The sequence below is a fragment of the Capsicum annuum genome, chromosome 12, assembly GCF_002878395.1.
Source record: "Capsicum annuum cultivar UCD-10X-F1 chromosome 12, UCD10Xv1.1, whole genome shotgun sequence".
Taxonomy (NCBI): Eukaryota; Viridiplantae; Streptophyta; class Magnoliopsida; order Solanales; family Solanaceae; genus Capsicum; species Capsicum annuum.
This window is the reverse complement of record NC_061122.1, coordinates 39,655,425-39,669,282: the sequence shown is the minus strand read 5'-3', so window position 1 is coordinate 39,669,282 and position 13,858 is coordinate 39,655,425. Positions and strand designations below refer to the sequence as shown.

General features: G+C 36.7%; 1 protein-coding gene across 1 annotated transcript; it reads right to left on the bottom strand.

The window, feature by feature from the left end:
• Positions 1-4,949: 4,949 nt before the first annotated feature.
• On the bottom strand, positions 4,950-11,345 carry LOC107852656. Its single transcript, XM_047401552.1, has 10 exons — positions 10,953-11,345; positions 10,405-10,587; positions 10,131-10,305; positions 9,772-9,902; positions 9,292-9,684; positions 9,143-9,214; positions 8,279-8,611; positions 6,773-6,957; positions 6,589-6,703; positions 4,950-4,979 (listed from the first exon to the last, which is right to left on the bottom strand). Exons 1-10 carry the CDS (start codon positions 11,343-11,345, stop codon positions 4,950-4,952), a joined length of 2,010 nt encoding a protein of 669 aa, XP_047257508.1.
• Positions 11,346-13,858: the final 2,513 nt, after the last annotated feature.

Sequence of the window (13,858 nt, the reverse complement as noted above, 5' to 3'; positions counted from 1 at the left end):
CATATTATGATTCCTAAGGTTTAGTCTCTATCAAGGCAAAAACAGGGACACCTCAATTAGGATGACTACGATTGGAACTATATAAATCGTATAGTGTCCTTATGAATCATTGGGTACTATTCATGGTCAAGGTAGAACCACAGTCATCCCCCACTACTTTGACTGTGATTTGAGCCCTACGACTCATAATGAGTCTTTATGACCTGGAAAGTGAGTCATTGGCTGAGTAGTAAGCTCCAAAAACTCGAGGTATTATACTTGACTAGTGTGGTTCACATCTCTTGTGTGGTTTGTGAGTTATTGTACACAAATAAATTTATGTATTGTGGACTCGATTAGTAATGATACATTTCAAAACAATGAAAGCGATGGCACCTATCACATCCTCTATTTTAGGTAAGTCTATCTCAACCCAAAACATTAATTAAGTAAATAAAAAATGGAAGAAAAAAAAGAAGAGGAATCTAAAAAATATATGAAGTTGAAATAAAAATTCAAAGATGCATTCCAGGTTTGATCATTATTAGTACAATTCTCTAAATATAGAATGATATCAATAGCTAAAGTATCTTAAATTCAAGTAAGCATAAGATAAATAAAGAGAGATTCGATTAGCTTTGATGTTTTTCAGTCACTACCTTGATCTCTACAACTCCAATATCGAAGGAACATAATCTTAGATTTACTACTCGAACCAAATACTTGCATAGAGTGCATAAAAATTGTAAAAGGGAAAGACAAGTATGAATCAATATGAAATACATGTACTCAACAAGCATTACTAATAACCGACCTTAATCTAATGCAATGCCGAGAATTATCATCCCAACTACTCAAGAATCTCCCAAATAGATGTATACCCGATAAATTCTCCACTTTATCTTATCAGGGTGATCCAACACAACAATCATAGGAGTATCAATATATAGTATAGGTAAATAATTCAATTGAGTTGACACTAGTCATTATTATGATCAATAAGTAGAAGAAATTCATTATAAGAAAAGATCACTGACATAATATATCAGGCTCATTTATCTTCTCTATTCTTTTTTAACCCTTGCTTTTGCCTCGACTTTGCTAGCAAAGATGCCCTATTAAACTTTGGACTTCCACCTTCAGCCAAACGCCTAGATCATGCTACTAATGGGTTTTGCTCTAAATTCTCACTAATCAATCCATAGTCATACATCACGTCTCATGAATATTTCAACTCTTAAGACAACCAAGAGGTAGTATAATATGATGCGATAGTGAAATGAATATGAAATGAACAATATCACAAACAAGTTTCAATTGCGGTAACTTAATACAAAAGTAAATATTTAAACACAATATCCAAACATGCAAAATAAAGGCCATGCAATGTAAGAAATGTAGTGTAGTGATGATGATAGAATGATGATGAATGACTGACAGTTATGCATAACTTTATATATACGCTATCAAGCCTAAATGCTCAAAAATAGGATCCATGGGGGTTTTGCAAGCTGTTTACTTCACTTAATATCAATATACCTCTCTAGTTAATGTTCATAGATCATGGTTTATAAAGTGTTTCTTATATTTCATTCAACTCTAGGAATTTTTAAAAGTGTTCACATAAGCCTGTCACGATCTGAGACTTACCCCTAGTCGTAATACGATGCTTAGAGTCACAAGTGACCTAAAGATAACTCATGGCCGGATATCACACTATGAATATTAAAAGAAATTAGAAATCACTAATGTGGAAATTAAAAGTCTGAATAATACATTTGGCAATAAGCCCAAGTAACAATATCTAAATAAAACACATAAAGCTAAAAACATAATCTAGCTGTCTGTCTGAAAGCCTCTAAATAAGATGAGTTTTTAGCACAAAGACCAAACGAACTCTAAATATATGAAACTATAATAATACTAAAGGAAATATTGATAACTGGTCCTCGAATGATGAGAATTCATCAAACAGTGTTGCTGATATGCTGTTAAATCGTATTAACCTCAATGTGATACTTGATATTAGAATCTATATTAAAAGACAATACAATGCAAAAGAGTATGCAGTTAGTACTTTGAATTTACAAAGAATATGTGATAAGAATGAACTAATATAAGCTAAACATGTTAGAGGTAACATAGTAAACTAAACATGAAGCTGACATATGCAAATTGATACAATGGCCAAGTAATAAACATGCAATAGTATAGAAACCTGACCATACTGAAAACAAAGTCATACATATATCTGAATCTAAATCGTGGAAGTGGGAGCTACAGTTAACTTACGTACCTAATCTGAGACAATTGAGGTCCAATATGTAACCCTAGTTAGAAGGCTGTTCAGTACCTTACATAGGGTACAAACACTAGCCACTAAACGGATGTTTATAAGGTAAAGTATCAAGCATGGTCTAACAAGATCTTTAAGACATGTGATAGCACCATAGTTCTGGGACTTAGGACTTCTACTAAAGGTGTCAGCCTAACTGATGGGTGAGCCTTCATCACTGTATCAAATCAGTGCTCAGTACTACTCCTAAATGAATAACAATTAATAACTGGAATGCTTAATAGTATTAATATTTTGAAGACTGAAAATAAGTACTTTATCTGAAAGCATTCAAATTACAAAAACTGAAATACTAAATATTCATAAATATATGCATGAAATCCTAGGTCATTGGGTGTTCATAACTCCCCATCTCTAAAGAATGCAACTACCATAAAAATTTTCATAAAATGAAAAAAATAAGAAGTTTCACAACTCAAGCTTAAGAATCACGGTTTACATAATATAATGAGGGATTTTAGTTATATACATGCAATGACACTGAATTTTATTGTAAAACATGGGTTTATGTCTTGATGATAATAACAGACTGAATTATCAATAATTCACAATATTCATGAACCCTAGGTTCTGAGGAAGGAATTAAACTAAGGATTTAATTAATGTTGGGACTCAGTGGGTGAAAGAGAATCCATTGATGAAATCCCACATACTTTAACACAAGAACTTTGAATAAATCTTTGAACTTGGGGACTGAAGTTGAAGAACCCTAATTTTGCCTTGGAAAAAGAAAATCGTCTTTTTTGTATTTTTACTAAATATCAATTATATTTGGAGGAATTAGGTACTTAGAGTAATATTAGGCTTAATAAGTATCCTTAAAATAGCTTAAAATACGTTGTTTTGATGCTAAAAGAGTTAAAAAAATACAAAACAACCCTTTAAAAATTAAGTGAAAAGCTGTTCAAGCTAGTTCCAAAGGCTCACTTAACGGCTTGAAGGGTCCTGGCCATGGGTTGTGGCCTGAGTTGCCATCTAGGACTTGATTTTTTCTTCCATAAGCACTAGTCACAAACCACTCATGTCCTTTTCGAACTTCCCACTATCCATCAGGTCTTCTGATGACCCGTCATGCCTCCTAATGGCTTATCGCTGACAACTTTGACAATGCTTTAGGTAAATGGTCATAACTTGTTGCTCCAATTCTTAATTAAGGTAAAAATGGATGCTTTGGAAATATAATTATAATTTCAATCTTTTTTAGGTCTTGAGCTCAAAAATACCTCACAATATAGGAGTGATAACGCTCAAATTACACTCTTAAATGGGTGTAAGCGATCGTTGTCAATATAAAATCCAACTAGGTTGGGGTCGAATCCCACATGGAATAGGGTGTGATCTTCAATTTGTTCACGAAATACTTTACTGGTGGTTTACTATTTCCAAAGATGGGGGTTTAAATTTCACAGAGAGTCAATTGTCACTTTCAATATTTTAGTGTTGTAATCAATATAAATGATAAACCAGAGTTATGTTCACCATGGGTATTGGGAGTTAACAAATACTAGGTAATTCTTAGGATTCTTGGAGTAAGTAGAAACAACAGAATATCCCTGACTATGATACTGTCTGACTTATCTCTCGACCTCACCAGACAATTTATTATCTAATTATCTCAAACTTAGATAACTTATCTATTTCCAATAGGATGTTATCTTAGGTAGATTAATCCAGTTATGACATCAATCATTAAATAGAAGGTTGGTAGCTTTCGAGTCCCTATTGATAATTCACGTTCTCTAGTCTATTTTTCATTAGAAGTAAATAAAACCTAAGGCATAATATGATGTTTGCAACCAATAGATTTCAGTCAAAACAACAGAATTTCAAGACGTCCTACTACTCTTTGAATCCGTTTAATGCCTAGTAACCTATCAGACCCTAATCCATGGATCTCATAACTCCGGCTAATGGAATTAGCGCTCATGATTTGATGAACGAAATAACAAGTTGAATTCATCATAATAAGGATAAACTTACGAATGGATGAAAAACAACAAGTAGTTTCTTCAATTTACTCACGACATAGAAACCCAAAAATAGTTGATAAGTGCTTTTTAAAGAAACAAGAAAAATATTTGATGGTAAAGATAAAGCAATGTTACGTGCATCTCTTCAGAAGTTCTTCTCCGATAATTAATGATCGATCCCTAAAAAACCCTAAAACAAGTCTTTAAATAGTCAACCCTAAATAAGGAAATAAAATTAAAGTTTTAGTTTTCTCTTCGGATTGGACGACGATGATCTTGACGGCATGTCAGATGTCCGACAACGGGTACGAGATGTCGTCAAACGTTCCAGTGAATTATTATCTTCTGACTCTTCAGATGGCAAACCTGACGGCGTGTCAAAATTCTTGACGGCGCGTGACAACTGCCGTCACAACTTCACTGGAAATCAGTATTCTCTGCTTCTGGTTGACGGCGATTTTGAAGCCATGTCACATATTTTACGGCCTGTCCTAAATGTCGTCACATTTTATCTCAGTTTCTTAGTTTCTGTCTAAGCTTGACAGTAACTTTGACAGCCCGTCCCATATATGACGGTGCTTTAGAATTGACGTCAGCTATACTTCAGCTTATTTACACCAGATTTCAGCTGATTTATTTTTCTTTCATTTGGTTTCCTCCCCAATCACTTGTATCTGCATTAACACATTAAAAGCAATGAAAAACAACAAAAGTTACTTAATACCTTGTAATTATTCAAAGTTAAAAGCTTCAAATATGTTAGTATCGGCTCACACATCAACACCCTCAACTTAAACAATTGCTTGTCCTCAAGAAACCAAAACATAACTAGGAGTATACAAAGTACAATTCAATAACTAACCACTCTTATCAGGTCAGAATACATGCACCATCTCCATGATCAATCAAAGTAAAATCAACTGTGTCTAAACACCCATGTAACTCACATGTATCTAGATATGGCAAAAATCTCAGCAATAACAGCCTAGCACATACCCAAATTACATTATCCGAACAAAGCAGTTAATAGCAATATACCTGGTGTGCCCTCACAATAAAGAAATCCCTTTCTCACTTAGATTCACATGAATAGACATAGGGATGAACGTAAGACTCACTCTCAGAATGAAGTTCCAACATTGCGCATCAAATGTCATAGGCTTGCCCTTATAGTCATTATCTAAGTCTTCAGACAAGTCAGTTAGGATCACTATAGGGCTTTTCTTAAGCTTGTAATGTAGGCTCAGGGCTGGTATGATATTCATAGGTATTTCATATTGACTACACCTCCTTGGCATTACGTTAACTCACGGGGTTTCAACTTTTGACCTTCTTTGCTTCCCTCTTTTATTTGTCAAACATTCTCAAGATGGGTGTTGTCTGTTCAAGCATTAGATTAACTTTTTTTAGTTTTCTCTTTTTCTTTTTCACTGCACCCAACTTGTTGTTTATTTTACTTCTTTTACCTCTCTTCATACTCATAATGCATCACGCACCCCTATAGTAGCCACCCTCAACTTAGGTTATTTGCCTAAGTCAAGGTGCATAGTTCCAAGGAGAACCAGGGCCAAAACAAGCTCATTGTGATGTAATGGGAAGGTGAAAGCTGTAAAAAAAAAGAACTGGACTATTTAGGCATAAAAAGGGATCAAGGGATATTATTCATATTTGGACGGTCATTTAGCTAAAATGGGTTAACATGCAAAAACGGCCTATGATCCTTTCCTAACGCCTATCCTATGACTATGGTACGAATAACTGGGCAAGTTCTAGATTCGACGCACAATGGGAATTGAGTAAGACCTTACACGCACATAGCACACAAGTATATAGCACATCACTACTCATTCGTTTCATGTATTTGTTTTCTACAGGTTATTTATTTGCTATACTAATGCCACAAACAGATACACAGTGGTCACACTAAATGCAATTCACACAATTCATGACAGATTAGACCACTGGAGAGGTACTTAAAAATTACAAAGCAAGCTAACAGCCTTAAGTACTTGTACTATTCCTAATTATTTACAGAACATGTTACAAAAATAGTTTCCCTATACCCTTAACTTAAAATAAAAAATAAAATACACTAAGGGTTAGGATATACCTAAACTGGGTCATTCTCAGGGATCATGGGTTGCCTCCCATGAAGCGCTTGATTTAATGTCGCGACACGACTTAGGTGTCTTGATTACCTCAGACTACATCAAGACAGATAATGGTGATGCTTTTCACTGATTTTTCCCGGCCAATGTAAAGCTTTACTCGTTGCCCATTTACCTTGAATGTACTGCCATCTTCGTTTTTGAGCTCCACTACCCCAGATGAGTAGACTTGATTTACCTTAAAAGGACCCGACCACTTAGATTTCAGCTTTTCTGGAAACAATTTGAGTCTGGAATTAAACAGAAGACCCAAGTCCCATTTTTTGAACTCTCATTTCTCTATTTTCCAGTCATGGTACCTTTTCATCTTTTCTTTATACAAATCTGTTCGTTCATACGCCCTGAGACGGAATTCATCCATCTCATTCAGTTGCCCTAGTCTCATCTTTGCTGCTTCCTTCCAATTCAAGTTCAACCTCTTGAGCGCCCATAAAGCCTTGTGTTCCAGCTCTATTGGCAAATGGTACGCTTTTTCATAGACCAGCTGAAATGGTGACACACCAATAGGTGTATTGAAAGCAGTTCAGTATGCCCACAAGGCATCGTCAAGTTTTTGGGACCAGTATTTTCGGCTATCATTCACCATCTTGGCTAGGATGGCCTTAACTTCACGATTCGATACCTCCACTTGCGTACTGATTTGTGGGCGATATAGAGTAGCCACTCTATGTTGTTTCACTCTATATTTTGCTAGAGCTGCTCAAAATAATTTGTTGCAAAAGTGAGATCCTCCATCGCTTATGATAGTGCGTGGTACTCCAAATAGAGAGAAGATGTTCTTTTTGAGAAAAGCAATGACTCTCTTTCCCTTATTGTCAGCCAAAGAAACAGGTTTGATCTATTTAGAAACATAGTCAACAACAACCAGAATATACTTCATTCCATAAGAACTTACAAATGACCCCATGAAGTCAATGCCCCAGACATCAAATAATTCCACTTCAAGCATCTTAGTCAAGGGCATTTCATGCTTTTTAGATATTGACCCCTATCTCTGACCCCATTCCATAAGAACTTACAAATGACCAGAATATACTTCATTCCATAAGAACTTACAAATGACCCCATGAAGTCAATACTGACATTGGTCACATTTCTACACAAACTCGTGGGCATCTTTAAACAATGTTGGCCAATAATAGCCACTCTGCAACACCTTTCTGGCCATTTGGTCACCTGTATGGTGACCCCCAACTGGGAAAACATGGTATGATTCCATTATACATAGTACATCTACTTCAGGCACACATCTCTATATGACACTATCTGTACATCGCCAAAAAAGATAAGGCTTATCCCAGAAGTAGTGTGTTACATCATGCAAGAATTTCTTCCTTTGGTCTAATGAAGGATTTTCTGGGATGATCTCAGTCACAACGTAGTTTGCATAATCCACGTACCAAGGTAGTGAATCCATAGCAGTTACCAGGATCTCCTCATTAGGGAATGCATCATTTATCTTTGTTTTATCATTAGCTTCTTGTTCATCTTCCATTCTAGATAAATAATCTGCAACCTAATTTTCACAACCTTTCCTATCTTTGACTTCGAAATCAAATATAGTAGCAACGCCCATCTAATAAGCCTTGGTTTAGCATCCTTCTTGGCCATTAAGTACCGCAATGCCGCATGGTCAGTGTGGACTACCACTTTAGGCCCAAGCAAATAAGATTTGAATTTCTCGAAAGCATACACCACAACTAGCAGCTCCTGTTCAGTTACTATGTAATTCTTTTGTGCTTCATTTAGTGCTTTGCTGGCATAATATATTGGGTGAACAATTTATCCCTTTTTTTTCCCAATACAGCTCCCAGCGTGACACCACTTGCATTACACATTATTTCAAATGATTTTTCCCAGTCAGGTAGAATAACAATAGGGGCCTCAATCAACTTCTTTTTAATGCACTCAAATGCTTTCAAGCATACGTCATTGAAGAGGAATTTCACTTCCTTCTCCAACAGATTTGCAACTTTGGAGAAATCTTTTATGAATCTCCGATAAAATCCTGCATGACCAAGAAAACTACGCACTCCCTTTACTAAAATAGGAGGTGATGATTTATCGATAACTTCCACCTTTGCTCGATCAACTTCAATCCCTTTTTCAGAAATTTTGTGGCCCAGCACGATACCCTCCTTTACCATAAAATGACATTTTTCCCAGTTAAGCACTAGATTAAATTCAACACATCTTTGAAAGGCTATATTCAGATTCTCAAGACACATTTCTATTGAATCACCTACCACAGAGAAATCATCCATGAATACCTCTATGGTGTCTTCCACTATGTAAGAGAAGATAGACATCATGTACTATTGAAAAGTGGCTGGTGTATTGCATAGCCCAAATGACATCCTCTTAAATGCAAATGTTCCATATGGGCATGTAAATGTCATTTTATCTTAATCTTCTGGAGCAATGCAGATTTGGTTTTATCCAGAATAACCATCTAAGAAGCAATACTATCATACCCTACCAGCCAATCAATCAAGCATTTGGTACATAAAGGGCATTGAGAAGTGGTCCTTTAGAGTCTAAGAGTTAAGCTTGCGGTGATCCATGCAGACTCTCCACCCAGTTACTGGTCTGAGTGGAATCAGCTAGTTCTTTTCATTAGCAACCACCGTCATTCCCCCTTTCTTGAGCATGCATTAAACTAGACTTACCCATTTTCTGTCAGAAATAGGGTAAACTACTCTTGCATCCAACCATTTAATAATCTTCTTTTTAACCACCTCCTGCATTGGTGGATTCAGACAACGTTGATGCTCAATGGTAGGAGTACAATTTTCTTGTAGTTGGATTTTATACGTACAGATGCAGGGGGGATGCTAATAATATCTGTGATGGTCCATCCGATTGCTCTCTTGTGCCTCTGAAGTACTGAAACAAGTGCATTTACCTGCCTTTCTTCCAAATTAGCTGCAATAATAACAGGTAGCGTGCTTCTTTTCCCCAGAAACACATATCGTAAGTGACCAGGTAGCTCCATCAATTCTAACACCGGAGGTTCTTCAATAGATGGCTTGGCTGGTGGTGTTGGTCGATTAGCCAGATGAAGGTCGAGCTTTTTAGAAGCATGAGAATATGAGCCCAGGCCAATCAGGGCACAAATTGTCTCTTCATACTCCTCAATTCCTTCGCTATCATAGTTCATCACAACCGTGGCTAAGGGCTTAATGACAAGCTGTTCAGTTCTGACCACATCCTGTTCGTCCTCAAAATACACATCAACTACTGAGAACACACTCATTTCCTTATGCTGCTTCATTGATTTTCCCATATCAAACCATACCTTTTCATTGTTCACCCTGAATAAGAGCTCATTCGCTCTTAAATAGATCAACACACTTCTGGTTGCAAGAAAAGGATGACCCAAGATTATGGGCACCTCGAAGTCCATCTCACAGTCCAGAATAATGAAGTCTGCAGGGAATATGAAATTTGAGACCTTTACCAACACATCATACAGAATGCCAACAGGTTATTTTACTGATTTGTCAGCCATCACCAGCCTTATGTTGGTAGGTGTAGGATTTCCCAGGCATAACTTTTTATAAATAGTCAACGGCATCAGGTTAACGCTTGCCTGTAGATCATATAGTGCTTTAGTGAATTTGATGGTTCCAATTTTACAGGGAATAGTGACTGTACCTGGATCTAATTTTTTCTGCATCAAGGTGCTTATGGAAATAGCGCTGCAAAGGTGGAGATCTGCTTCTAGATTGAAACTCACTGTTCGTTTATTAGTAACAAGGTCTTTCATGAATTTCGCATATCCTGGAATTTGCTCAAGTGCTTCGAGCAAAGAAACATTTATAGTCAATTGCTTGAGCATTGCTAGGAACTTGCTGAATTTTGCATCATTCGCCTTCTTTCTCAGCCATTGAGAAAAGGGAGGTGGTGGCCTTGGGATGGGTTTCAACACCACTTCCTCTTCTTTCTCCTTGTCTGACATATCAATAAAACTTTTTGTCTTCTTAGTCTCCTCTAGGTATTGTTCTGCTGGTTCCTCTGCAACTTCCTCAATGCTCATAGATTTGCCCACAAAAGGTCTAGATAACATTTTACCACTCCTAGTGGCAATCACCATACATGAACCATCTGTCTTCTAATCCTGAACTGTTTGAGTAAGTAAAGTATCACTTCTTCCCTGGTTTAGTGTTGTTGAAAGTTGACTCATCTATTGTTCTAACTGCTGGATTGAAGTTGAATGTGAACTAACCAACTAACTTATAGTGGAAAATTCACTCCTCATGCTAGTCACTCCGGTGTTGGTAGCCTCTACTCCTTTTAACAGTTCTTTTATCATATCTTCTATAGGCTAATTTCTCGAGCTAGTTTCAACAGCTTCTTGATTTCCAGCACAAACATACAACCCACTTCTATCATTGCTACTTATCCAATTTTCTTTCTCCCTGTCTCTGTGATTAAGATTGTCATACCCGTTCCGACCTTGATTCCCTTGGCTAATGCCTCAGAAACCCCCTGATTAGCAACATAGTTGACTTCTTCTTCAGGTTCCATATCAACACGGTCCCGAATTATTGCAGCCTTTACCTTTTCCATCCTTCCTGAGAATAAATGCTTGGTGAGCAGGTCTATTAGAATCTTTAGATGGGCTATGTCTTGATCCTTCTCCTTATCTCTTCTACGCTGTTCATCATTCATTCCAATAGGAATAGTTGGACTTTCCACCACAGAATCACTGGTGTACCAAGCCCTACTTAGTTTGGTCATCCTATTCAGCATATTAGCAGCATCTTGAAATGATAGAGTAGTAAATGACCCACTAGCAACATTATCCACCATTGGTTTGGTCGCAAAGTTAAAGGCTCTGTATAAAGTCTCCATCAAATGTATGTCCATTATGTTATGGTTCGGACACTGTGTCATCTTCTTCTTGAACCTTTCCCAAGTTTCATGTAAAGCCTCATTCGGAAGCTGTCTAAAATTATTGATCTTATCCCTCAACTATACCCTCCTGGATGGCGGAAAGAACCTTTCTAGGAAAGCTCCTATCAACTGCCTTCAGTTGGTTATAGATTCCGGCATCAACTCACTTAGCCACAATGTTGCCTCTCTAGATAGAGACAATGGGAACATCCTCAACTAGATCACGCTCTGGCTCACTCCTGGATTGTTAAAGGATTTACAAATGGTGACAAAGTTCACCAGATGCAGGTTGGGGTCATCCCTAGGAAGGCCTCCAAACAACCTTTTCAGATTTAAGAGCTGGATCATCGTGCTTGTAATATTGAACTTTGCTCCAGGTGCTAATGAAGGGGGAATGATTTCACCCATTGCACCTGCTCCATCTACATCATCGTCATCATCAGCCTCATACCGCAATGATTGTTCTTCCATTCTGCTCATGCGGTGGGGTTCTAGATTGAGTAGTGCTTGGAGTAACCTATAGAGATCCTACAAATAAACAAAAACAACAACTAAACGTAAATCTAGAAAACTCAACTTTCAGTAAATTTTCGTGCACAAACTTTTAGTCTACAATCGTATTCCCCGGCAACGACGCCATTTTTGATAACGCTCAAATTACACTCTTAAATGGGTGTAAGCGATTGTTGTCAATATAAAACCCAACTAGGTTGGGGTTGAATCCCACAGGGAATAAGGTGTGAACTTTAATTTGTTCACGAAATACTTTACTAGTAGTTTACTGTTTTCGAAGATGGGGGTTTAAATTTCACAGAGAGTCAATTGTCACTTTCAATATTTTAGTGTTGTAATCAATATAAATGATAAACCAGAGTTTTGTTCACCATGGGTATTGGGAGTTAACAAATACTAGGTAATTCTTAGGATTCTTGGAGTAAGTAGAAACAACAGAATATCCCTGACTATGATACTGTCTGACTTATCTCTCGACCTCACCAGACAATTTATTATCTAATTCTCTCAAACTTAGATAACTTATCTATTTCCAATAGGATGTTATCTTAGGTAGATTAATCCAGTTACGACATCAATCATTAAATAGAAGGTTGGTAGCTTTCGAGTCCCTGCTGATAATTCACGTCCTCTAGTCTATTTCTTCGTTAGAAGCAAATAAAACCTAAGGCATAATTTGATATTTGCAACCAATAGATTTCAGTCAAAATAACAAAATTTCAAGACGTCCTACTACTCTTTGAATCCGTTAAATGCCTAGTAACCTATCAGACCCTAATCCATGGATCCCATAACTCCGGCTAATGAAATTAGCGCTCATGATTTGATGAACAAAATAACAAGTTGAATTCATCATAATAAGGATAAACTTATGAATGGATGAAAAACAACAAGTAGTTTCTTCAATTTACTCACGAGATAGAAACCCAAAAATAGTTGATAAGTGCTTTTGTAAAGAAACAAGAAAAATATTTGATGGTAAAGATGAAGCAATGTTACGTGCTTCTCTTCAGAAGTTCTTCTCTTATAATTAATGATCGATTCCTAAAAAACCTTAAAACAAGTCATTAAATAGTCAACCCTAAATAAGAAAATAAAATTAAAGTTTCAGTTTTCTCTTCGGATTGGACGACGACGATCTTGATGGCGTGTCAGATGTCTGACGACGTGTGTGAGATGTCATTAAAGGTTTCAGTGAATTGTTATCTTTTGACTCTTCAGACGGCAAACCTGACGGTGTGTCAAAATTCTTGACGGCGCGTGACAACTGCCATCACAACTTTACTGGAAATCAGTATTCTCTTCTTCTAGTTGATGACGATTTTGATGCCTTGTCACATATTTGACGGCCCATCCTAAACATCATCATATTTCATCTAAGTTTCTCAGGTTCTGTCTATGCTTGATGACAACTTTGACAGCCTATCCCATGTATGAAGACGCTTCAGAATTGACGTCAGCTATACTTCAATTTATTTACACCAGAATTCAGCTAATTTATTCTTCTTTCCTTTGATTTCCTCCTCGATCACTTGTATTTGCATTAACACATTAAAATCAATCAAAAACAACAAAAGTTGCTTAAGACCTCACAATTATTTAGAGTTAAAAGCTTCAAATGTGTTAGCATCGGCTCACACATCAAGGAGTTATACTTATTTGAAGTTGAATATAGCAAAATTCTTCAGAAGAAACAATTGGTATGGGAATTTAGCTTGGCTACGAGCTAGGCGTTGCTTGTGGACTGTATAAATCACTTCTCATACTTTCAAAATATGAAGTTGATTCTACATGTACTTAAAGCACGGTTTTAATCTTGGCTTTGAATTTTGGGGAGTTACAATATCACTCTCGTGGGGTCATTCATCCCCTAATAGAAATTAGCTACATTGAATGGTTAGAGAAAGAGCTGTAATCCCAATTTATAAGAGCTGAATACTGGCATGATAACTGAGTTTGTAACTTACACATGG